Source organism: Vanacampus margaritifer, chromosome 14 (assembly GCF_051991255.1).
Source record: "Vanacampus margaritifer isolate UIUO_Vmar chromosome 14, RoL_Vmar_1.0, whole genome shotgun sequence".
Lineage (NCBI taxonomy): Eukaryota > Metazoa > Chordata > Actinopteri > Syngnathiformes > Syngnathidae > Vanacampus > Vanacampus margaritifer.
The window spans coordinates 12,762,595-12,787,440 of record NC_135445.1 but is presented as its reverse complement, the minus strand read 5'-3'; the positions used below and the strand labels follow the sequence as shown (position 1 = coordinate 12,787,440).

Here is a 24,846-nt window from a genome sequence, read left to right as displayed (position 1 = left end):
CCTCCTTGTATAATTTACACTATGTGCTTTAAAAAAAAAAAAAATCCCAAAATGGAGTCAAACCACCCCCAAAAAAAGCTCTGAACATTTAAAACGTATCCATTTTAATTTTCAGCAGATGAATATGTACACATTTAAGTTCATCATTTACCTTCAGGCAGCGAGCGAAGCAAATACTGACATAGTATTCTGTCGAGACGAGTTCCAGCATCAACAAACAAACAAATGGCATTTAAAATAGTCACAATTTTGTCGCACATACAATATGATGTCATTGGTCCATGTGTATAATCATTTTATCTGGAAAATAAAACACTAGTGTTCTCTTATAGCTCGATATAAGAAATACAATCAGCAGTTCTCATCGTCGCATGGGGGTGAGGGGTAGCAGCCAAAAAGGAAGAGAACTTAAAAAAAAAGAAGCAAACATCCAATAAAAATATAAATTTCTTCTTCTTCAAAAAAAGAATGGACACTCACGGTGGTGTGGAATTAATATTTACGGTACTTTAAAAACAGGTTTTATGATTTGGCCTTTTCTGCTGACTATCCTGATATGTTCTTCTCATCTTGAAGGCATTCCAAGACATAGTGGATCACCTTGTAGCAGAAGATATACTGGTCCTGGAAGCACATAAAGACATAAATGTATTAAGTCGTGCTTCAAAGTAACTCATTACTCTCTATAGAGTACCTCTGTCTGGACCATTCCCTTTCGCTGAAGTCTCATGTTCCGTACCACATCAGAAATGTCAAACTGACGAGAAAAAAGATCAACATCATTATTATGTTAAAGCCAGAACCCCAAAATTGAAATCATCCAATTTCAAAAATATTTCTCATTTCAAATCCTACTCACATCGGCGTCTTTGCTGATGAGACCGAGGACCACGTCGATGCAAATAAGCGTTCCGGAGCGTCCGATTCCAGCGCTGCAGTGCGTGATGATGGGGCCCGAGCGGTGCATGTGCCTCAAGTAGGAGATGAAGGTGAGCAGCTGCTCGGGCTGCGACGGCGTCCCGTGGTCGGGCCAGCCCGTGTAATTCAGGTGCGTCACCAGTTGCGTTTCATCCGTCTAGATGACAACATTTATCAGATGGCGCTTCTTGTCATCTTACATTTCTCATCCTTACCGTCACATCTTTGACCTCCATGAGTCGGATGACGAAGTGGTCCAGGTATTGGTCTTTCACCAACTTGACCTGCAGGCGCTCGTCCACCATCTCCGTGGTACCCGGCGAGTCGGGCCAGTACCGTTGGCACTTCACCTTGCCGCCCTCGATCTCCTGCGTCATCATGGCGATCACGTTGGACTTCTGCTCCCACACCATCTGCCAGAAGTCACCCATAGTGGTGGGCAAGGGTCCCTGGCAGGCGATGTATGAAAAGTCCTCGTCCTTCACGGGCATCTTGAGGTGGTTAGCGTTGATGTAGCCGCCATTTGTGCCGAGCACCACTCGCGTGGTGTCGTCTGCAGGAAAACGGGATATGAAAAGAAACATTATACTGTACATATTAGGTGTATTCTATTTCAGCCATACGTCAACATATACGTTCCACTGCTTTAACACTTAAAATGGATGCCCTCGGTGTCCCTGCCCTTTACTCACAAGGGACAATATTCTTGTAACGGTTCTTCCTCTTGTTCTCCTTCGTCTGGCCAACCAAACAGTCGTCCAGAGGTTGAAGATTTTGAAGATTCTAAAAGAAAATGTCGCCAGGATGATGAGGAGCCACATATACTTCTTAACTGAGATTAATGAGAGGGTCTCACGTCAAATTCTTGCTGAGGGACTTTCTGGTCCAAAAGCCCCTTCATCATGCGCACAACGCCGTTGAGCGCGAGGCCCGTGTATTGGCCATTGGGGACCACCTTAACCAGAGGCAAGGAGGTCAGCTCGTCCTTGGTGATAATTGGACCAGCTGCATCAAAGCACAACAAAATACACTATACTATAAAATGGAGAGTAAAAACATTTAAATCCTGATAAATAAATACAAAAGTTAAGAGCTTACAATAACATTAGTAGGAAGGATTATAATGCACACCAAAACTAAATAGTGAAATATTACAAGAATTTAGAATGAAGAACTGTTGTTTTGCAATAGACATTAGGTGTAATTTAAAAAAATAAATAAAACAATGTTTTAATTAGAACATTAAATAAACTACAACAAAAAAATCTGAAAATGTTAAGCACTGGTGGGATTTTATTAATTATATTCCACATATAATTGCCACACAAATGAAATGCAATTTGAGGATTTACTGTACCGTTTATATAATAGCATAAACCATACAATAATACACTGGTAATTATAAAAAGCCAGTTTTCGCACAACCCTGGCATTTTATTAATAGTATAATTGAGTTAATTAAATGATCACTAAAATGACAATTCTCACAATCTGTGAAAAAAATGATACAAAATTATAAAAATGCTGAGTATCACAAGATTCTCGTAGTAACTTGTGCTTATTACTTAAACAATATCCATCCATCCATTTTCTTAACCGCTTTTTCCTCACAAGGGTCACAATTTTATCATAAAAAAATGAAAAGAAAATGTTTTAGAATGAAATAAGAAATCACCGTTTGTGAATTTGGAATTGAGGTTTTCAATAGGCAGCTCATCACTTCCCCACGTGATGACATCGTCGTCTTCTGGCTGGCCAACACTCATTTGCAGATAACTGCTCATTCAATAGCAACAGACAGGATGTTAAAAACAACAACAACAAAAATCCACAGCTGTTGTGCCCACTTTCCAAAAGCTAAATCTTACTTTTCATTGCTGGGGGCGTCCACGCTCTCTTCCAACCATTCAACTTTATGGGAACTCTACGGAATGCAAGGACAACCAATTAAAATTTGACATGTAAATGCTTTATATTAATTAGCTTGTGTGCTTTGATGTAGACCTCGGGCGAATCATCAGGTAAGGAGGAACCGTCGTAGTCTGTGTCTTCAGAGTGTTCGGCGCTGTGGTCCCTTTTGGGATTGGGCGGACCTTCGTCATAGTCGGTTGGCGGTAATGGTGGACAGGAAGATTTGAGTAACTTATGGGGACTACACAACTTGGTCTTCACCCCGCTGTCCTCACTGAGATCTGAAAACAACATTGACTGATTATTACAGACCATGACAGTTTTCAGCACGTTTCAAGCCGGTAAACACAAAAAAGACAGGCGAAGAGAGATGCATTTATTATTCTTGGATGAGCCAGTGACCTGTCCAAGCAAATAGAGCGTGCTTTTCAGTTCCAATGACACTTAAGACATACGTGAAGGAATATGGACTCACAAACAAGCAGCAACTGAAGGTGCATTTATCCTGCTCGATCATAGCTTAAACTCTTTGTGAAGGAAAAAAAAAATATTATTCAAAGGCAAAGCCTGTAGCCTGATCTCAACTGTAAATGAAGATGCACCTGAAGGCAGCAAGACTCTTATTATTATAAGACACTTATTATTCGCTTAGGACAAAAGTGAAGATTGACACAGAGAGAGAGAGAGTAAAAACAAAAATGTTCAAAACCTCTTAAAGGCCAAAGTCTGAACTTCAATCCCAACTCAAGTGCTAATGAAGGCAAAGAAGCCAGATATTTCTCAATGATGTCATCCATCGCCTAATCTCAAGTGCTTTTCTGTTACTTAAGACAAATTTGAAGGCAGCACGAGCACTAAAAAGTTGTAACTGAATGTCTACGGCCAGCTCATCTCAATACGATTACTGAAGGCATCGAGAAAAAAAAGCTGCAACTGAAAGAACATTTATGGAAACCTCAGCTTCAGTTGAAAGTCTAACCCAAGACTTGATCTCAAATGCCGTTTTGTTACCAAAGACAAACTCGAAGGTAGGAAGACCTACTATACAAACAAGCAGCAAGTCAAGGTTCCCCTTGCGAGATACACTGGTTGGTACCTGCGTTTCCGTTGCACTTATCCGTGTTGATGGGCAGATAGGCCAGGTAGGTGTTGGGGCTCTGGTCGGGCGGCCTGGACACCATCAGGTGCACCAGGCCTTTCGCTTTGCGGATGGTGGTGACAGCTTTGGTGTGCGAGACGCCCGTCATTGGCTCCTCATTTACCTTCCAACACAGACAAGATGGCCTCAGACAAAGTCTCATATCTTTAGTGGTCCAAAGGAATGTTTAAAAAGGCTCACTTTGAGCAGCCTGTCGCCCACTTGCAACTTGCCCGAGGCCTCTGCGACTCCGCCTGCTGTGATGGACTTGACGAAGATGCCTCGCTCGCCCCCGATCACGGAGAAACCGAGACCTCCTGACTGCGGCTTGTCCAGCTCCAGCTTGATCACCTCCTCCTGTACGTTCAAACATGTTGACCAAGTCCCATTGTACATCACCAACATAAGAACATTAGGATTGAGCCTACCTCTAAAGAAGACAGCGCTGTGAAAAACTCAGTCTCCATTGGATCTTCGGCTGTGAGGAATCCTTGAATGATAAACAACAGTTGCTAATATTATAATAACATAAAAAAAAATGGCACAACCTCAACGAGGGTTAATAGTCACAGAAAACATCTTTGTTAGGGCAATCTGCTAATGTTAGCTAGTAATGTGGACGTTAGCTGTGTAGTACTTTCGCTGAAAATGCCAACCGATAGCTCGCAGAGTTGATAACCTTACCCATCTAAAAACTGACAAAAAGTCAACTGAAAAAAACTTGCTGACAATGTTGGCTACTAATGCTATCAGCTTGGTAGTTACCTTCAGACAACAATAGATGCCAAAACTAGATCGCTAGCTGATGACTGTTTATTGCATGTTGTCCTGTGATGAAAACAGTGTGGGAATATGCATCGTTTATTGACTTTGCATTTTACAGCGCTGCTAGCTGCTATTACGCAAAATGCTAGCTGGCCAGCTGCAACAATGTACACTACAAATGTTATTTGAACCTGCTAGTTGCAGGCAATCTTAACTGCTAACACTATCCATTAGCTAGCTAACTGTCGACTGGCACACGTTTTCAAGCGTGTGCCAGTCGACAGTTACTTTTTTTGGTGTCAACATTGGCTTTATCTGAAAAGCAAGAAATAACCTCAGTTTCTAACATTATTGGCTAGCTATCTACTCATTGCTACACACACCTTTGCTGTTATGATATTGTTTAAATTAAATCATTTATCCATGTACAAGATCTTAGGCAAACTTGGCACAAACCATTGATGTCAGATGATACATTGGAGCTGATTTTACTATTGCGAGACGACACAATTTCCCCAGGATACACAGGCTTGCCATCCCTTTGAATGAAAGAGACAAAATTAGAGATAAAACTGAGAAACAGCTTTTAGTTTTTCTCCTTGTTTTGTATTTGCATGATACCAATTGTATGTGAAGGCCCAATCTTGACAATTATTGTTGTGATGTTGTCAGTTTGTTTAAAAATTTAAAACAAACAAAGAAACAGATAGTTCTTCGTTCAATGGATACACCACATTTACCTTGTGGCTTTAAGAGTCAGGTCGTCACAGGAAAGCTCCAACAGTCTGGTGTTCTCGCTGAGTGTGAGTTCCTGAGTGGGCGCACCATTAATGTAATGGATGAGGTCCAGTGGTCTCAAGCTGCCTTCTTCAAAGGCCGCCGATCCTGCGAGGATGTCTTTCACAAACACAAGCCCGTACGGACTGTTCCGACCGCCGTCCAACACCAGACCTGCAGGGTGGAAGCAAGAGTCATCTCTTACTGACAAACGTTTTACTTCATCGGCTGGATTTACATTGCAGAGCTCCTTACCAAGTGGTTTGTGGATGTCTCTAAAACAGATGTCGGGCAGCAGGTGGGCATCGATGTAGGGTTTTGAGCCATCAAACACCCTGCCCACCACCAAGTCCACCTGGCGTGGCTCTGCACGCACGAGTTCCACCACCTCGGTGTGGCCCATGTTACTTACGTCTGTTTGGTTCACCTGGGTATAAAAGCACGCAAGATTAGAATAGTGGTAGCTTGTCTTAGATTTGAATTCCATCACATTTCCCCACTGAAATGAATGGAAATGCTTTTAATCTATGTACTCCAGGCCACTGAAGAATCCTAACACATTTAAAATTTCTTGTTCTTCTTTTTATTTAATTTTTTTTAAACAAGCACTGTATAATATTGTACTGAATCTAAACAGTTAAATAGTTTTTGCAACATGTTTTGCTTTTAAATCAATAGACACTGTGCTGCTCCTTCTGATGTGTGCACCTTGGCCACCAGGAAGCAGTTTAGTATACAAGCATACAGAGTACATACATGCATACATAAAGTATATAATTAGAGAAGACTGTCGCAATAAACCTACAATAAAATTAGTTATTTTTCACACATAAAGACACATTTGTCTGTGACTGTTGTGTTCCTATATCAGTTGTTTACAGATTGATGGATGTTAGTTTTGTCAGTCCATTTATGGAATTTTGCAGTGTGGCTAGCGGTTTGGTTAAGGATGCAATCGGGTGTGACAAACTGCTCTTTTTTTTTTTTTTTAAAGAACTGAATGTTATCTGTCAAATGGCACACGACATGCTCGCTCAGGGAGGGCAAAATGGGTATCATCCTTTTTTTTTTTTTTTTTTTACAAAACAAAATAGCTCCGTAGTATGTCAACATTTTGCTGGCAACATCAAGCAAAAAATAAAATAAATAAAAATCGACTGATGACTGATTGTGTACCTTGATCATTCTGTCACCGGGCCTGAGCTGTCCGTCACTTTTGGCAGGATCCTGAACAATGTCATGGATGTAACAACCGTGATCGCTGCCTTTGGTCAGTGTAAAGCCCAGGCTGCCCTTTTCAGACTTCTTTAGTGAGACCTTCAACTCTACTTCCTGTCAACACAGACAAATAATCAACAGATAAAACCTTAAAACAGAGTAACAAAATCTCTAAAATTTCTATTAGGTGACAGTATCACACTGCCAAGACCTTCCTGCTTCCTCTTATTTGAATGAATGAATAAATTAATTATTATTTACCCAGGTAAAGAAAAACTCATTTACAATTTAAGGATTGACAGATTGTAAAATACATACAATACAAATATGTTTTTATGCTTGTATAAAAATAGTCTATGGAGTCTTGCCTGTTTATTTCTGAAAATGTGTGTAAGCAAGCCATTCTGCAATTTTGCCATAAGAGAGGAGCTAATTTTCATAACACCACCCCCCACACCAAGCCTCTGTCATTCCAAAACATGTTCAGCTAGGCTGGGAGTTTCAGAACCATTTTTAAGTGATGGCCTGAGTCCGGCAAATTAGCCATTCATTTCTAGTCTGGGAGTGGAGGGGTGAATCACTAAATGAAAGCCCAAAAGTAGATACGATACGATATACTTTTATTTTCCCCCTGGGGAACTTTTTCCTGGACTCCGTCCAGCTGCAGTTTACAGTAAAGAGAAAACAACAGAATAGAAGAGATAAAATTAAAATTAAATAAATAAGAAGTGCAGCAATAAAGCTGAAAAAATGGATCTCACATCTGTCTCCTTTCAGGCATCTTGAAAGGCTAAGTAGTTTTACTTTGTTTCAGTTTTATGTCACAGTAGTTAACAAAGGCCTCTAGTGTGTAAGCGTCTTACAACAGCATACGGGGCCTTACCGGGAAAAGTTCGTCCATCGTTGTACCATTTGTGGGCATAGAGAGGTTTAAAGGCATGGGTAGAGGGGGAGGAAGGGGATCTGGACTCGGAGCTGAATGGGACGACCCCAGGTGGAGGGAGGACTCTTGATTCCTGTCCAAACACAACATGTTTGCAAGAATCAAGTCTTTGAAATGTTGGATGTGGGGGGCTGTCATCAACAGAGGACTCCCAGTATTAGTGATTTCAAGCGGTTACCTCTTGCTTTGTTTCAGTCTGGTTATGGCCATTTGTGGCGAGAAGAAAGCAGATTGGACGCTGTCGTCCAGCTGATGGCTGCTGCCATAGGATCCGTGTCCCAAGCTGCTGCTCGGGGTCTGGTAGACGCTGCGCTCCCACGTCTGCCCGCTGTGCTCCAGGGCGCTCGGGCTGAACGCTTCCTCAACTTCCTCGTCGCCATCCGTGCTGTCGCTGTAGCTGTTGCGTCGACCAGGGCTCTTGACTTGCAGCCTGTCCAGGATGTCCTCCATGTTGCCAGAGTTCTTAGGATGCGACATCACCCGGATATCTTCGGTGCTGCCACTGGATTTTAATCGCAATCTCTCAAGGGCTTCTTCCACGCTGCTTTGACTCCTCCTGTCATCTTGTAGAAGGCAAGGTTCGGTCCTCGCGATATCGAGGTTGGCTGGTGTGAGCGGCTCTTTACGGGGTGATGGATTGGGTGTCTGAGAAGAAACACAAATGGTGCTTTAATTGCAGTTTGTTAGTTATTGAGCAGGGATATACAAAGAACACTTTGGGTGGTGCACAGGCCCAAAGAAGAAGAAAAAGCTAGGACATAATATCAATATTGTGATATATTGCATCATTAAAAGGTAAAGTATCTATTGCGACCAGATGTCTTTTGTGTTTTTTTTTTTTTTTTAATACTCACATCAGTTATACAAAATAACACATGTTGGTTATACTCACCAAAACTAAGGTGTCCAACTCTGGAAGAACGCCCCGTTCCGGTCTACACAGGCGTAATGTCACTTCCTGCCCCGTTCCTCGCAAGGCTGATATTACTTCCTAAACACACAATCAAAATGTTGCTGTTGCATAAACCATCGAGGAGGAAACTGGAAAGTCATCATACATGTTGTGAGAGTCCCTTGAGGGGCGTTTGATTGACCCGTAGGATGACATCGCCCACATTGATGCGGCCGCTCTCAGCAGCCGGCTGCCCAGGAAACAGCTTTTTCACTCGCACCATACTGGAGCTCGGTGCCTTGTCTGGGATGTACTCCTCCCGACTAAAGCTGAAGCCCAGTCCTGAGGCGTTCTTCACCAGGAGCACCTCAAATACATTGTCTGGTATAACAATTTATCCCCCCCCCCCAAAAAAAAAAAAGTTAGTTACTCTTTCAGTACCTTTAGAATCTTTTAATACTCTGGTTGGTGAATATTAGAATCATATTTCAGTGTTTATTTAATTAAGTATAACATTCATCAGATGGCAAAAGTTCCAGAAAATAATTGAAAGAAACCTTTAAATTGTAAAATATACTTGTTTTGCAAGACAAACATGGCTGGAATTTAAATAAGTACATGAAAAAACATTTTAAAATGAGCTGACTAAAAAAGAAAAAAAATTACTTTACAATTCTATGAGAGTAAAGAATGTAAGTTGAAACATTAGCAGTGCAGTAAATAATAGCAAGTCAGTTTCACCCTAGAACTCATGATTTCTATGAACATTATTATTATTCCTATGACAGATGTTTTCCACATCCAAACTAACTGCTAGTCAATCGGCATTCTGCGCTTAACCTTGGGGCTCCATTCCATTATATTCTTTGTATTCTATTCTACTTATGTGCGATATTGCTTCTTTACCTGGCGTTAAAAAGCTGTACTCTGGTTTGTCTTTGAGCTCCTGTGGCCTTGCTTTACTCTTGCTTGGCTCTCGGAGGCTGCTGTTGCTGGAGTGCAGCGGTGTGCATTGAGGACTGAGGGGTGCGTGGATTTTTTCTGTGGGTGGGTGACCCCTCTCCAGCAACAAATTAACCGTCTGATAAGATTGAAAGAAAGACAGACACTTTATTCATCCCAAGAGGTACACTAAAATAGAGGACAGTGCTTGTGGTTACCAGCCAGTTGAATGCCAACCGGTAAGGTCACTTACCTGCCCCGTGTCTCTGAGAGCGTCGACCGCCTGTTGGTGAGAGGCGCCCTCCAGTGATTTTCCGTTGACAGCCACCACGCGGTCCCCTGAGAATGCCAGCAAAAATCAGGGTGCTTATAAGTATGACAGGGCCCCTTCCATCCTACAATGCTTGTTCCTTGTTAGGGTTTTGTCAATTGGGGAGGAGAAAACCCACGCAAGGATGGTAAGTAGGGCTGAACGATTAAGTGCATTTGCAATTAATTAGCGGTTTGACAAAAACGCGATTACATAATCATGAAAAGCTTGCAATTTAAATGCTCTCATTGAAACAGAGCGGAAGCAGGGAAAGACGGGAGCAGGAGCGTCACCGCTGCAACTAAAGCTTGGTGCCATAAGTGCACGTAATTTTGGTGAGTTTTTTTGTCTCCTGAGACCTTCAGACGACTTCTCGGTTGCCGTAGTGTCGCACGAACTGAGTATACACGCAAGTGAGCAGCAGGGGTTGATAAATTTGAGTTGCCCTGTATTTTGAGGCTTAATAGGTTGTATGTGGCCACATGTAGTGTCGTCCGATTTTATGAATGAAAATTAGGACGGACAAAATGATTATTGCTCGTCATTACTCACCGTTATTTAGGTGCCTCCGCCTCCGCCTCTTTTAATGTACATGTATTGTAGCGTTGGTGAACTAATCAGGCCAAGCGGCGAACAACTCTTTAATGACAATTTGCAAGTAACTGTCGGCCGTAACCACACCACAACACAACAGCTCCGAACGCACTTTGCTTACCAAAACAAAAGTGTGCTGCCTTCAAAAAAAAAAATCTAAATTAGATTTTCCATAATCGTTCAGCCCTAATGGTAAATTAAGTTAGTGCAACTTAACAGGAAAGGGCTGTGATTCACACCCAGAAAAATCTTAAAAACATTCTAACCACTGAACATCATGCTGCTGACCAGACTCAATTTTAATTATTCATCCATAACAATTTTCAAAACATCTGCATATACCTCTTTGTATCCTTCCGTCAAGCTCTGCAGCTCCTTTTGGAATAATGGCCTTCACGTAGATGCCGCCATGCTGAATGGTGGTGTTCACTCCCCCCTATTGAATGAAAGGACAGCATAATTAAAACAAAGTCTAATAGATGCTGGGGATATTTTGCTGGGAGTTTGGTGGGTGTGTGGAATTTTACTTATCTACAAGTACTAAAATATCACCATATGATACGACGGATTTAATACAAAAACATTTTTGGCATGCAAGATTAATTAATCACAAGTGGACTAGTTTGTCAAACAATGGGAAAAAAAAATACCGTATCCCCTCAAAAAATGCATAACAGGTAGCGCAAGATAGACTTCCATCTTTGATTGGTCGACGTAAGATTGTTACTTCAGTGCTGCAATGGAAGAGCACGTGTACTTGCCTCACATTTATTATTTTATTTATTGCAGAGGGTCCTCAATTCCGTTCCTACAGCGGCAAGTTTGGCAACGTAACCCAAATGTACGTAAAACGGAATACAAAATAAAATACAAAAACATTAAGTACGGCATTAATTGCACGTGCTTTTTTGGGCCACGATCTTATGCGGCTGTGCAAACTATTTCATTGTGCGGCACTTGTAACCTTTGAAACATGACGGGACCATTGTAAATCGAGGACTCCCATTATTATATCATTTCATATTATATTATATTGATATTAGATATTTATTCATATTAAACGTTCTGAATTTCCCCAGTTAGCAGTGAACAAACGATCTCGTCCAGATCACGTGAAGCGGGAGAAAATATCGTCAAAGTTTCCAAAACATTATGTTTATTATCACATGAAAAGGAGACAAGCGCGCTATGGCGAAGTCTATTCAAGTGTGTACTGCTGCACAGTAATGAGACCATGCTATTCTCCATATTGTTTTCATACTGCAAGTGATCTGTTCATTTTAACACAGTTGTTCTGGGCTATTTTTTTTTCCCCAACTTTTTTTTTTTTTTAAACAAAGACCTCTAGCTCCTGTGCATCTTAAATAAATAAATTATATATATATATATATATATATATATATATATATATATATATATATATATATATATATATATATATATATATATATATATATATATATATATTTTATTCTTTATTTTTTATTCAAACCAAATCGGCGTACTGAACTAACCACAGATAATTACAGCTGGCTCGAGGTCCCTACCGCAAGTTATATTTAACTGAGCGACAAATGCAGACACCCATTTGAGATGAGCGGACAATTGTTTACTCAACTTGGTGATCTAGATATGGCAATTAATCGAGCAGAGGACACTATTTGAGGATATACGGTAGGAAAGTTTATAAAAACAATAACATTTTGTGATTCATTATTTGTTTAGCAATTGTTAAAAAAGTAGTTTTAGTGTACGGGAAAATCTGGTCTATTGTGCTATTCACTACAAAATGAATCAAAATATTTTGTGATGTGTGGTTTAGTAGTTTAAAGTGTATTACCTTGGTATACTTCACAGTATAGTGGATACAAATACAGTGCTGTAAGTCATTAAATGTGTTCCATACATAAATGAGTCAGTCCAGGCTGATCATTAAAATGATAATATACATGTACAAAACAAATGTTAAAGGTACCATATTTACTATAATGTTACGATAAAAATACGTGTTACTATAGTTCAAAATAAATGAATGTAGCATGCAGGGTAAGCGACAGTCAAAATTCCCAAAAAGTGCTTCCAGATTAGACCAGATACACCTAGAAGGAAGCAAGGCAAAACCCGGCAAAGAACACCATCAATTATCAGTGGTGAGGGATGGGGAGGGGAGACGGAAAACAGGGGGCTTAAGAAAGAGATTGTGAAAACCTTGCCGAACAGTACCGTGACACTTATGCCCAGGCTGCTGTCTTTTTTCGACAGCTCAATGTCAAATAACTCTCCAGGCCGGAGGCTACTGACACCTGAGGCATTACCATTTAAATGTTCTCTGCGGTAGTCCTGCGAAAACAAGAAGAAGAAGAGGGCATGACGGTGAATTAGCACAAGCTGGGACATGCAGGAGGAGAGGTTGAGGAAGTGTTGGGGTTGGTGGGGGAGGATTGCATGCAGTTTGTAACAAAATGGCCTCACATTGACATTTTAAATGCAATGAGAGGCACTGGTTATAAACAACAGCTAATCAGTGAGGGCAGGCAGAGAAAGAATTGAGTATGTGGTATCACATCATTCAGTGCTGATGCCACATACAGTTTGTTTTGATGTATCAAAACACAAGAGATGGAGTTTTAAAGCAACATTAGTCTAAAAATGGGTATTCGTTGTTTGGTCATGTTGTGTTTCTTTAAACAGCAAACTAGCAGAACCAATCACCAGCCCTTCTGATAAAACGTGATAAATCAGCAGTGAATTCCAAATAGCTCTTCAATCAATGGATTATTCTGCACATCCCTACAAGACGCTAATAAACAAAAAGGCAAAATACCTTATTGACTATTAGTTTCTCCTGACTTTTAGAGTGACTCTCCTCATCCACGTCAGAATCCCCACCGTCAGAATAGTCTGAAAGCTTAGGAGCTTCTAAGAGTTTTGTCTTCCGGGTTTTGGGAGGCAATGCTGGCGGCAGGGGATCCAAGAATGAATTTTGGGAATCGAGTGAGGTAGTTGCCCTTTCCAGGCATTGCTGGACTTGGGTCGAAGTGGGCAGGACGATGGTTGGAATGCTGCTTATGTCTTGAGAGGGTTGAGAAATGAGCCGGGCCGGGAAGGTGGAGCTCACTGTTCCCGTGTGATCAGTTGAAGGAACTTCCAGTTCATGCTGTGCAGACTTGAGTGCTGCCAGAGTAGATGTGGTCTTGGTTGGAGAAGAGCCAGATGAAGACTCTGAATAAATAACAAACAAGAAGAGTTACATTACAGAAAATGAGAGGAAACGTTTTGAAAAAAGAGGAAATGTCTATAACAGGCCATAAAGTTGCCCACCCCTGATTTAAACCAAAATGGAATGGAACCCCATTTAATTCATTCACTGCCAGCCCAGTTAAAATGGATTTTGACGTGTTTAGCCATTAATGGCACTGAACAACCTTTAGTTCTCGGATTATTTATTATTAATGATGAGTTCATGCCCTGCGATTGGCTGGCCATCAGTTCAGGGTGTACCCCGCCTACTGCCCGAAGCCAGCTGGGATAGGCTCCAGCGACCCCTGCAACCCTTGTGGGGACAAGCCGTTAAGAAAATGGATGGATGGATGAATTCATGCCACATCACAACTGAAATGTTACCTTTGTAAAGTCTCTCTTTGGGCTGCGAAACCACCAGCATGACATCATCTGGAGCATTTTGTAGCAATTCAATGGTGGCAGCGTGAGAGAGCCCTCCCAGGTTCAGGTCGTTAACAGCGATCAGGCGATCGCCTGTGATGACATGCATGCATTAAGTGTGATAAAACTAACCACAATTACAAAGATTTTAGAACAGAGATAAAGTAAGGTGGGCCTACCAGGTTTGAGGTAACCATTAACATCAGCGGGGCCCCCAGGCGTGACAGAGCTGATGATGGTGCCTATTTCGTTGTAACCAGAGTTCTCCGCACCCATCACCTGGAACCCTGCACATGATGTCAAGAACACACAAATTATCCCCCCATCCATTTTCTATACTGCTTATCCTGTTTAGGGTCACACAATTGGAGCCTATCCCAGCTGGTTTCGGGGGAAAAGGTGGACAACAACCTGGAGTGGTCACCAGTCATTTTCATAGAGACAGAAAACCCAAACGCACTCATATTAACACTGTCAGTGAGTGGGAACTGAACCCATGCTGCCTCGACCAAAGGTGAATGTAAGCCTACACATACACACCACATCAAGCATGTGAGGGGGAAATAACCACCAAAAAGAAGTCTTTACCAAGGCCATATTTTGCATCTTTCTTCAATCTTACAGATGTGATTTGTCTCTCTGGAGATGGCAAAGCGTTGACTTTTTTCTTCAGGGAATCTGTCAAATAAAAACAATATATGTGGTTGTGTTTATACCAATATAAAGTTTGCTATATAATGAAGCACACAATACTATGGCGCGGCACGTCAGTGTCTACCATAAGTCTCCACACTTAAAAATCATTGGAAATACTTTTTAGTTGCTGCTGTTTTGATTAGCGACACAGTTTAAATAGGCTCAGCAATTAACTTTTTAACGTTGAGATAATAACAGTTACTACACATTTTTTTTTCGGGAATAGCAGATATCTACAGTAATTTCTGGACTATAAGCCGCGCTAGCTAAAATTGGGAACTCGAGTTTGTTACACATATAAGCCGCAGGTGTTTTATTGTTACCGCACCGGGTTCTCTCTACTTTCTTTTCCACAGTGAGGGCGCAAGTTGTCTCTCTCTTGTTCTGTCTCTCCTACTGTATTTGGGCTCATTTGGTTTGTTTTGCTCTGCCTGATGCTCTTCCTTTGTAGTGCACCCCATTGTGATCTGATGGATAAGCCGCACCTTTGTATTAGCTGCAGGGTCGAATGCAAGTGAAAAAAGTAGTGGCTTATAGTCCAGAATTACTGTATTTGAGAAAGTTGCTTTGAATTCTAATTAACAGTAATAAGACAAAGGAATGTTTGTAGCCTTTGTATCTAGACAGAACTAAAACATACCATTAGCAGAGGTTGGGGTGGAGGGTAGTCCTGAGGAGCTGTGCACACTAACCCCTAAAAAAAGATATAAAAATGAATCCTCGAGACTGCCCTTTAAATACAACTTTGTATAGCCTGCATGGTCACTTACCCATCACATAAGCCTGGCCCGCATCTTCTATGGAAGAGGAGTCTGATTCTCCTTTGGACTCAAAGTGACTCCATGATGGTCTGTTCAGAGAAATGTAAAATCTGAATATTTTCTTCTACTATAGATCACTAGACTCAATATAGAAGCCACGATTGTGGGAGTGAGCCATCAATCATTGTTGTAAACAAATACAGCATATAACATTTACAATATATGTAAAAGGTTATGTCATACATTCCAGTGGAACAGATGCAGCTTTGACGAGGTTAAAGCCCAGAGGCAGGCTAAAGCTAATGAGATGTTATGGAGCCTGCTGCTATTATACACAGGACAAAATAATCAGACTGAGCACAGCTACAACCATTTTGAATATGATGCAGTTTTGTAACATTAGAAGATATTATACAATGGCACCTTGAAAATTAATAATACAGAATTTCAAGGTTTTTTCCCCACATGAAGTGACACGAGGGAACGGGCATGGACATGGGTGTCGATCTGAGGGGAAAGTCAGATTTTGGTGTGACACCCTTGGGCATGGAATCAGTTGTTGGGAACATTCAATTGGGATATTCTTGAATTTACTTAAGAATAATATTTAACATTGACCGTGGGGTGCCAAGGTCTGTTACTTTTTTTAACCGCAGGGGGAAGTGACAACAAAAAAATCATTAAAAAAAAGAAAGAAAGGTTTTTTTTAACCGCAGGGGGAAATGACAACAAAAAAATCATTAAAAAAAGAAAGAAAGGTAAATCACAATTTAAGCACAAGTCAAGCACAATTAGAAATAATCTTGATTGTTTAAGCTCTTCAGGGTCTCATGGGGCAAAAAACAAAACAAACAGGAGCAGCAGCAGCATGGAGGAACATGAGTCAGGGAACTTTGATGACGATGACAGACTCCGAAAAGCAAGATGTTCCTAATCCATGGCCTAATTCATGGCGAATGCATTATGTTTTGTACAAACCTAAAACCAGTAGCTTCCGGTGTTATTTTGCCTTTGTTTTTTTTGTCAGTTTATAACATTAGTAAAGCTAAATAAAGATAACATTAGTAAAGCTAAATAAAGAAACTGTTTCGGTGAAGTTTTTTTTTTTTTTTGTGCCAAGTTATCAAAACGGGTTTTGTATTTTATATAATGTTTTACTTTTGTCCATTTCAGAGTCTTTACTTTTGTACAGAAGTTCAATTAGTTCTAATTCAACAAGTCTTTTTTACACAAGCATCTGTATCTCCACTCAAGTACAGAGTGTGAGTATTTTTGCTACTTCTAGGGTTAACCTTCTTAGGTGCTTGTTTCTGCTGCCACCAAGTGGCCACAAATAAATCAGCTTTACTCAAACTCACGTGTTAGTCTGGTGCGAGAGAGAGTCCGTTTCTGAATTGGCGCGCTGGCTGGGTAGTATCCGAACCAGGCCCCCGCTATATGGTTCGACCATGCTTTGCTCAGATGCCTCCGGTGCCTGCCCGAGGTTGTGAAGGGAGCGGCTCATGGCCCGGGGATTAGGATGCACTTTCACTGGGTGGAATCCGGGAAGGTTAAGCTGGTCCTGGATCAAGAGTGAGCCAGACGGTGCCTTGTTGAGTGCCGCCTCCGAGTAGGAGATCCTCTTCAGGTGCTCTGGGTTGGACTGCGTGGACAGGGCGGGGGCCAGGCTGCCTGAGCTCAACGCTCTGCTTACTGCACCCTGACGATCCGTGGAATACTGCAAGCCAGTCAGGGGGCTGTTCACTAGAATTAAAGGATACATTACTGAATGACGCAATAATAATGTTTTAATAAAAAAAATAGAAAGAAAAAGTTTGCATTCTTTCTACCTAAATCCTGGAGCTCTTGGTTGCTTTGTAGCGCCCTCATCTGCTGGTGAAACTTGTGGTGGTCAGAGCAGAGCGCTAGCAGATATTGACATGTGTTGCTATTGTCTGTCTGGAACACGTGCTTGATGCCATCAGATGTGTTTTGAAGGCAAATCCTCTTTTTCTGTAGAATGAGCAACAGTTTATGTTAAGTTACATTTAGGACCAAAAGGTTAGACTAAAAAGGGGTACAACGAGAAGCATTAGGGTTACACCAATAAACAAAACGCCCTCACTGTAAACGAAATCTTCTTTGTCTCCCTCCAAGGGAACCTTAGCACTGGGGTTCGATTTCCATTCAGGACCTCAAAGATGAGAACCCCCTTGGAGTAGACGCCCAGCATGATGCCGGTCTGGGACCTCTTCTCAGGGAGCACACGATGAAAATGGACCCCGTACTCCGTCAGCCTTTGACTCACCTTTGGAAAAACAAAAATCAACCCACAAAATACAGCAATAAAAAAGTGGGCTAGTATAATTTACTGTGGATCACTGTGTTTTAAAAGTATTTTAATGCATTACTATTACAATGGTTATCTTGTTTTTACACTTGTAAAATGTGAATATAAAAATGTTACAAGTTATAAAGGTACATTCTTTCATATGGGAAACAATTTAGAGGTCGACCAGCATTTGACTTTTGAAGTTCCACTAAATTGACATGTTTGGCTCTTAACTGACCTTGAGGAACTCAAACTCTGCCTCCGACTCAGATGCGCCGTAGTAGTTCCTGTGAAGTTTTGGCAGCTCCTCCTTGATGGTCGTCTGGTCTAGCTTGTCCAAAACTGACACAGGCAGGTAGTGTTCAGCTCGGAAGTACGACTTCCCGTGGAGCTGCTGCCCGGACAGTTACAATTTTGAGTTTAACAGGTTAAAAGGGAATCATCTCTTAGTAAGCAAAACTTCAAAAAAAATAATTATTTTGTTTGTAAATGCGTTTAAATGTTATAATTATGTGAAGCTTATTGAGTTATCTTGTGTATGAAATGCGCTATATGAATAAAGCTGCCTTGCCCTGGCTTGCCTTGCCTTAACCTTTGTGGTCCTAACCCAAACCTAAAAACTTGTGATGCATGTTATTGAGTACCTCAGGTTGGTAGTCGCCAAACTCTGCCTGCAACCCTATGGAGGCCAACAAGATGGCATTTTCCATGTCGCAGCGCATCCTCTCGTCCAGGATGTCCTTCCTCAGCTGTAGATAGTACTGATGTTTGGTCATAGCATGTCTGATATCCAGGGAAAGAAAACAAATCCCACAATTTTACAGTTCTGCCAAAAAGAAGAAGCCTTGGTTCATAAAAACTCACTGAATTAGGTTGACGTCGTCAAGGAAGAACTTGATGCGTAGGAAAAGGTTAAAAGGCACGTCTGACTTCTTCTTCCAAGTCTCAGGTGCCACTTTGGACAGTTTGACATCAGGATTAACGAAGAAAAACTCATTTTCTGCACAGAGTGAGGGAGATTTCAGCAAAGGTATTATAATGGATTAATTTTTCCCCAACGGTGATAAGTGTACTACTACCTGTGAGGTAAGCTAGGCCAAAGAGATGGCGTTCTACCAGGCCCACGTGGGCGATCACCATATCCAGAGCGTCTTTACACGAGGCCTTGACGTCACAGCTCACCTCCAGCTTCTGGCCGCTCAGCAGAACCACGCTAACCTTCCTCTGCACTTCCTCACCCTTACGTTTCTATGACGAAAAGTGATGAATTCTTTACTGGATAAAATCCAAAAATGTCTGTTTCAACCCCATTAAGATCCATTCTCACCATTATGGAAGAGGGAACGTTGAGGGCGACGCTGGGCTCACTTGCCATCTTCACAAACTCTGGTCCATGGAACAGCTGTAGAGGCGTAAAAAAGTAATAAATAAAACAAAACAGAATAAATTCAAATTACGATGACAGACATATTAGATTAGACAATTAGATTAGACACTATTAGACATGGAAGGTCACGGGTCCAAGATGACAATTAAGCAAGCGTACCTTTCAAATACGTATATTGGGAACTCACATTATTTGCAGCAGGGGCGGAGCCTTGCCACAAAAAACCCATATCCACTATTGATGCCCACTCACAAAGGCTTGGTATTGCTGATAGATGCCACAAGATGGTATAAAATATTAGACAAGGCCCGACTAAATGAAGCTCCTGCCCTCAACTTCAACATGCTTCCAAAGCAAACATTTTACATTAGACATGGCTTTAGAATGAGTAGTAAGAAAAAAAGAAAAAGAAAAAAAAGTGAGTTCCCAGACTAAAGGAAGAAAGAAACTTGCCAGGTCAAATATGCCCTTTGCATTCAAGTGTCAGTGCTGTTTGTAAAGCAAAGTGGGAAAACAAAAGAGACAAACGTTTGTCTTTTTGAACCCAGGTAGTGTGTACTTTTGAATTGAAGCATCCATTTTATGGCCATTAAAGACAAACTTGTCCTATAAATTTTGAGCAATTCCTATCAAATTTCAATCATGCACACTACAGACATGGGTGACATCAAATAACGAAAAATGTGAGTTTCGCTATTGCACGTGGGCGGCGCCATAAAACACTGCTGTCTGCTACTTATCCTGAAGAAAAGAATGAAGTCATGGCCAGAGTCTGCAGCCAACAATGTGCACATTTTGTCCTTGAATGACCGTTTATCGAATTAGTGGTCGAAGTAAGACTTCACCCAAAACATGACACATAACTGCAATTATCACCAGAGGCTACTGTGAATTATGTCACTGTCAGCAGTATTTATCCAAAATGGCGCTTCAGGATTAGAACAAGGACCTTGGCTTTACGGAGCGGCATCGGTGACGTGTACAGCGGATCCTGGAGGTCGAGCAAGGATGTGCGCGAAGGAGCCAAGGGGTCATCCAATGAATAGATGTTGGCCCGGGATAACCTGTTGGCCAGGTGTGCCTGCAGACGCTGCACCTCCTCCTCCTGCTTTTGGAGGAGCAGCTCAGCTCCAGCCAAACCTTCATCAGCTACTCCTTCATACTGCCTGCAAGGAGGAGAATATTTAATATTCATGCTGAAGTTAAACATTTAAGTGAAAATAACAACACAAATTCTAGGCAAAAAAAGAAGAAGAATATTGCAGATGTTGAATTCTTATCATCATCTACCACAAAATAAGTACCAATTAACATTGGTTCAAATATAATATGTAAAAATTAGTATTTTAAAACGATTTGCATAAAGAGCACAGGAGTCAATCTCAAGACCTGGTGGCCACATCTGGTCACTTTATGTGGCCCACAAAAGTAAATCATGTCAGCCAACTTCCATGATAGTTGCTAAAATCATTACAAAGATTTAAATTTGTCATATGTACTAAATAATAGCGTTGAGATAATGCAAGCATTTTTTGATACTAATTGTAACAAAAACTATCTATCTATCAATTAATTGCACATATTTAATATGATGAGGCACTGAAACATTCACAGTACATGGTTTCACAGTGTAACGGGCCTCTGAGGGAAACCATAGCTACATTGCTACAATGTGTCCGGCGACAAATATGAGTTTAATACCCCAGATATACTGGATTGTTCATTGGCTAAGAATTGAAAGCTGAACTATAAAACACATTGAAAACTGAGAAGTAAAAAAAAAAAAAAGATTAAAAAAAAAAGCATCTATAATGTAAAAATGAAAAAAGATAAATAAATAAGGGCAAAAAATAAATACAGTATGTGTACTTGTAAGTGTCTGGGAATGCCGTGCTATGTAACAAATAGAAAACATTGTTTTCCTGCAAGCAGCAGGCAGCCCTACTCTGTAATGCCCGAAGATTAGAGAGATAGAGGCTGTTCAATGTGGACGCTACATCCGATGACCTCACTGGCCAAGCATGGGGGCTGACCCTGCTGTGCAAAACCCGCTGAGTGTGTGTGCGTGTACTCTTATCTGCCACCACTTACCAGCCCCCACAGAGGGATTGCAGTAGTACAGGTGGGAAAAATCCTTACACAAGACAGTGGACGTGTTGATTTAACATATGGTGACAACATAATTTAGAATTCAAGTGCCATTCTCAGGGAAAATATGCTTCTGAAATGAAACTGCATCCAACATTACATTGTTACAAGTTAAGACTGTTTCATTATTATTATAACATTTTATTTTGAGTAGCAGTAAACTTATGTTTACAGTTGTATGACAGTTGTTGCCTAATTCACTATTACTGATTCTCAACTGCTCATGCTGTTGGCAAAAGGTGTAAAACTGATGGACACCATTGCATTAAAAAAAAAAAATAATAAAAAAAAGTTTTTTTATTATTATTTTTTTTCTGTCTGGTGCTCCAAGTACAGCAAGCCGTTGACTGCCCATCAAGCTTTTATTTGAAACGGTCTGTGTCTCAAGTATATCTGTTATAAATATGTAGCGCTACAAAAACTGCTCCAGGAGAGGCTGTCACCAATTGTCACAATGTGTTGAAATGACCCATATACAAAAGTAGAGTTGTAGGGAGTTTTGTCGCAGGTGACATGGCATGACTCCATCTTTTGACTGTCATCGATCGAGTCAGCCCTGAGATCATCCGGAAGCTCCAAAACGGCATTGCTCAATATACAATATGTGGCAACGGCTTTTGTTGGCAATTCAAAAATGTTAACACAAGCGGAAAAGTTCTCCTCGCTGCTTTCTATTTTGATAGCAATACGCCAACATCACTTGGCATGCTAATTTGCACTTGCCTTTCAGACAAGCTACTTAATTTGAAGATGCAAATCAAGCTGTGCAATTTGTCCCAGGTTTGAATATTCACATTAAGCATTCTAAATTCATTTATTTGTAGTCATTATTATAAAACAACTCAACGTTTGATGACATCTGACAGACAGAAATATTAATAATATAGTAAATTAATCAAATTAGCAAGTAATAATGAATGAAAGAAAAATGTATTCGGTTCATTGGCATAATAATAACTGTACACACAAATATATGTATGTAAACATATTACGTATATAATAATTGATCTACAAATTAAAATGGATCAAATAGTAGTAGTAAAAATAGCTATCTATGAAAGCATAAAACTTTTACTCCCTTGGCATCACTGGTTACCAATCTTTGGAGGTATTCCAAAAAAAGAAAAAGAAAAAGAAAAACAAACAAGGAATTACACCTTGGATACTCATGTAGCTAAAATTGCTGAATGTTTGATATTTTGGTGTATAATTTTCTTCTTCATTATTTCTGGGACGTTCCAAATTAGGGTTGCCCACTGTTTCATCTTACCTGTGCCTCTGCATGTTGTGACTGGTCACAGAAAGGGAGTCGTGTTCCGAGAAGAGCGCCAGCTGAGAGCCAAATCGTCTCGGTTCGGCCATTTTTTTCCCTGCAAATGACAAGACGAAGTAAGAGGTAAATGACAACAGTCCATGTGCCCAGATTGCACCAAGCTACATTAACATGTGATCAAACAATACTTGTAGTCATAGTACTGCCTGTTGAAAACAACAATGGCCTCCTCTGTTAACCATCAGGTTTGTTTACCTTGCCTGTAGTCGGGATCAGAGGAGGAAACTGACGGGCTTTCGCTGGAGGAACTGTAATCACTGTGGTGCCGATGGTGGGTGAGACTTGGTCCTGAAAGAGGAAAAATTATTGAGTTTAATCGGCATCATGGATGGAACTCTAGTATTGCTTATTATTTGGCTTTTTTCCACACTATTTTTCTAGAACTGGTTGGTGTGTTAAAACAAAAACATTATAGCCTGCTCATAGCAGTTGAGGTTGCTCATCATTGTGTTGGTAAACACGAAAAATAGAGACTCTTAAGCATGCATGCCGATCGTGCGATGTCTTGCCCCACCGGCTGAACATGTAGTGCAAACACTGTACATGAGCAGGTGAAACAAACTCAACTCTGATGAGTTTGTCCAAACTTGAAAGTCCTGCTCCTCAGTATCACTCTGACCTCACATAACTTAAATGCATGGCGTTCCCAAGTCATTGCTCAGTTGTTGGTTTTTTTCTTACTTCAATTCTTCTCTGAGTGACACTTTTAACACACTGACGAGGACAAAAAAAACTCAACAACAACTCAACCAATCTTTACTGTCATATCATTCAAAACCAGTATCACAATCACAATTAAATTCCTACCGTAACAACAACTTAGAGGTATTCAGATTTAGAAAGCACTGGGGGAAATCCTGCAGTGTATCAGATATAAACCATGTCCTTAATTATTTTTGATAATATTATTTTAACACACGCTCACTATTTTTTGTGTCTAAGTACCGTATCTGAACATAAAACTGTAACCAAACACACACACTGACTTATGAGCAATTCTATTCTCATGCTGCAAAAACATTGAGGTACATAAAAAAAAAAAAAACACATGCGAAACCTGCATGAAACAACATGAAACCCGTCCGTCTCGATGAAATGCTTAAGACAGCAAAACTTGATGATTGGCTATTTGGGGGCTGAAGAAGGGTCATGGAATCGCGGACTGGGCAGACCATCTGTCAATCAGGTAATAGAGGTGGCATGTTTTCCAAGATGTTTGCTCTTACACAAACTATTTGACCTGGCACAAAACACAAACTAGACTGATGAAATTAGTTTTTGGAAACAACTCATTTTCTATTTCAGAAAAGCTGTAATATTACTGTTGGGAAACAAATATTTTTCCATATCTCTACCACCATTAATACTATTCTGGCACCACTGTGACCACTACCACTGACAAAGATACTACCATCACTATCACTACTTGAACAACTACTGTATAAGTACTACCACCCTTACCAATATCGACTACCAGTCGACCACACCACTTGTATTACCTACTAGAACTACTAGTATTATGACTACCAACTACTACTAGTAGGTACTACTAAAACCTCTACTTGTAACACCACAGATGGTTGTCAAAAGCTGTTGAAAGAAAATTATAAAAGTGTAGCAAATCCATTTACTGTAGTTCACTCTTGCAGAGCATCAGCCTCTCCAAATTGTAAAATGAAATTAGTCATGTCCATTAAATGATGACTGATTTCTTACAGTTTGTTAGATACATGTGCTTTGGGCTCAATGTGAAACTGTCAACAATGGTAGGGCGGCAATTTGCTGTCCTTGTTTTTGTCCTTACTTTAGACCTCAGGGTTTTTGGAGAACAGAATTAAGATTTTGCATTAAAATCAATCATTTGGTCCTTCAAAAAGTTTTTCAGCAAGCGTGCACTCCCATGGGAGCACAGAAAGGGCAAGGAATGTGGATGCTACAGTGGGTTAGCTTGCAATTAAGTAAAGTGTGTGAGGAAACTTCTGCATAAGCAGTCACACGTGAGCATGTAAACGCACAGGTCATACTCTAACTCAGGGTTAGGGAACTTTGTTCAATCTCAGAGGACCTTACTAAATGAATAAATTAATGACTTTATACAGTGGAGCCTCGATTTAATGGACTAATAGGGGGAGGTGTGGT

General features: G+C 40.7%; 1 protein-coding gene across 7 annotated transcripts in view; it reads right to left on the bottom strand.

The window, feature by feature from the left end:
- Window positions 1-87: 87 nt before the first annotated feature.
- Window positions 88-24,846, bottom strand: part of ptpn13 (protein tyrosine phosphatase non-receptor type 13) — a 47,368-nt gene continuing 22,609 nt past the window's right edge. The window contains exons 8-48 of one of the 7 annotated variants that reach the window (XM_077585946.1): window positions 22,903-22,995; window positions 22,645-22,744; window positions 20,176-20,392; window positions 19,167-19,241; window positions 18,916-19,087; window positions 18,704-18,839; window positions 18,484-18,622; window positions 18,078-18,233; window positions 17,633-17,815; window positions 17,358-17,520; window positions 16,887-17,271; window positions 15,538-15,617; window positions 15,408-15,461; window positions 14,660-14,749; window positions 14,251-14,358; window positions 14,033-14,164; window positions 13,233-13,630; window positions 12,617-12,748; window positions 10,751-10,844; window positions 9,758-9,843; window positions 9,469-9,643; window positions 8,729-8,943; window positions 8,563-8,661; window positions 7,849-8,315; window positions 7,611-7,743; window positions 6,686-6,841; window positions 5,765-5,936; window positions 5,473-5,683; window positions 5,189-5,271; window positions 4,396-4,457; window positions 4,169-4,324; window positions 3,926-4,091; window positions 2,923-3,110; window positions 2,787-2,842; window positions 2,594-2,694; window positions 1,775-1,923; window positions 1,611-1,701; window positions 1,134-1,471; window positions 860-1,075; window positions 695-757; window positions 88-624 (exon numbers count right to left, since the gene is read on the bottom strand). In XM_077585946.1, coding sequence (XP_077442072.1) covers window positions 547-624; window positions 695-757; window positions 860-1,075; window positions 1,134-1,471; window positions 1,611-1,701; window positions 1,775-1,923; window positions 2,594-2,694; window positions 2,787-2,842; window positions 2,923-3,110; window positions 3,926-4,091; window positions 4,169-4,324; window positions 4,396-4,457; window positions 5,189-5,271; window positions 5,473-5,683; window positions 5,765-5,936; window positions 6,686-6,841; window positions 7,611-7,743; window positions 7,849-8,315; window positions 8,563-8,661; window positions 8,729-8,943; window positions 9,469-9,643; window positions 9,758-9,843; window positions 10,751-10,844; window positions 12,617-12,748; window positions 13,233-13,630; window positions 14,033-14,164; window positions 14,251-14,358; window positions 14,660-14,749; window positions 15,408-15,461; window positions 15,538-15,617; window positions 16,887-17,271; window positions 17,358-17,520; window positions 17,633-17,815; window positions 18,078-18,233; window positions 18,484-18,622; window positions 18,704-18,839; window positions 18,916-19,087; window positions 19,167-19,241; window positions 20,176-20,392; window positions 22,645-22,744; window positions 22,903-22,995 — 6,368 coding nt within the window. In that variant the 3' untranslated portion in view covers window positions 88-546. The remainder of the gene's footprint in view (window positions 625-694; window positions 758-859; window positions 1,076-1,133; window positions 1,472-1,610; window positions 1,702-1,774; window positions 1,924-2,593; window positions 2,695-2,786; window positions 2,843-2,922; window positions 3,111-3,925; window positions 4,092-4,168; window positions 4,325-4,395; window positions 4,458-5,188; window positions 5,272-5,472; window positions 5,684-5,764; window positions 5,937-6,685; window positions 6,842-7,610; window positions 7,744-7,848; window positions 8,316-8,562; window positions 8,662-8,728; window positions 8,944-9,468; window positions 9,644-9,757; window positions 9,844-10,750; window positions 10,845-12,616; window positions 12,749-13,232; window positions 13,631-14,032; window positions 14,165-14,250; window positions 14,359-14,659; window positions 14,750-15,407; window positions 15,462-15,537; window positions 15,618-16,886; window positions 17,272-17,357; window positions 17,521-17,632; window positions 17,816-18,077; window positions 18,234-18,483; window positions 18,623-18,703; window positions 18,840-18,915; window positions 19,088-19,166; window positions 19,242-20,175; window positions 20,393-22,644; window positions 22,745-22,902; window positions 22,996-24,846) is intronic. The other 6 variants (XM_077585947.1, XM_077585944.1, XM_077585943.1 and 3 more) reach the window with 6 other exon arrangements.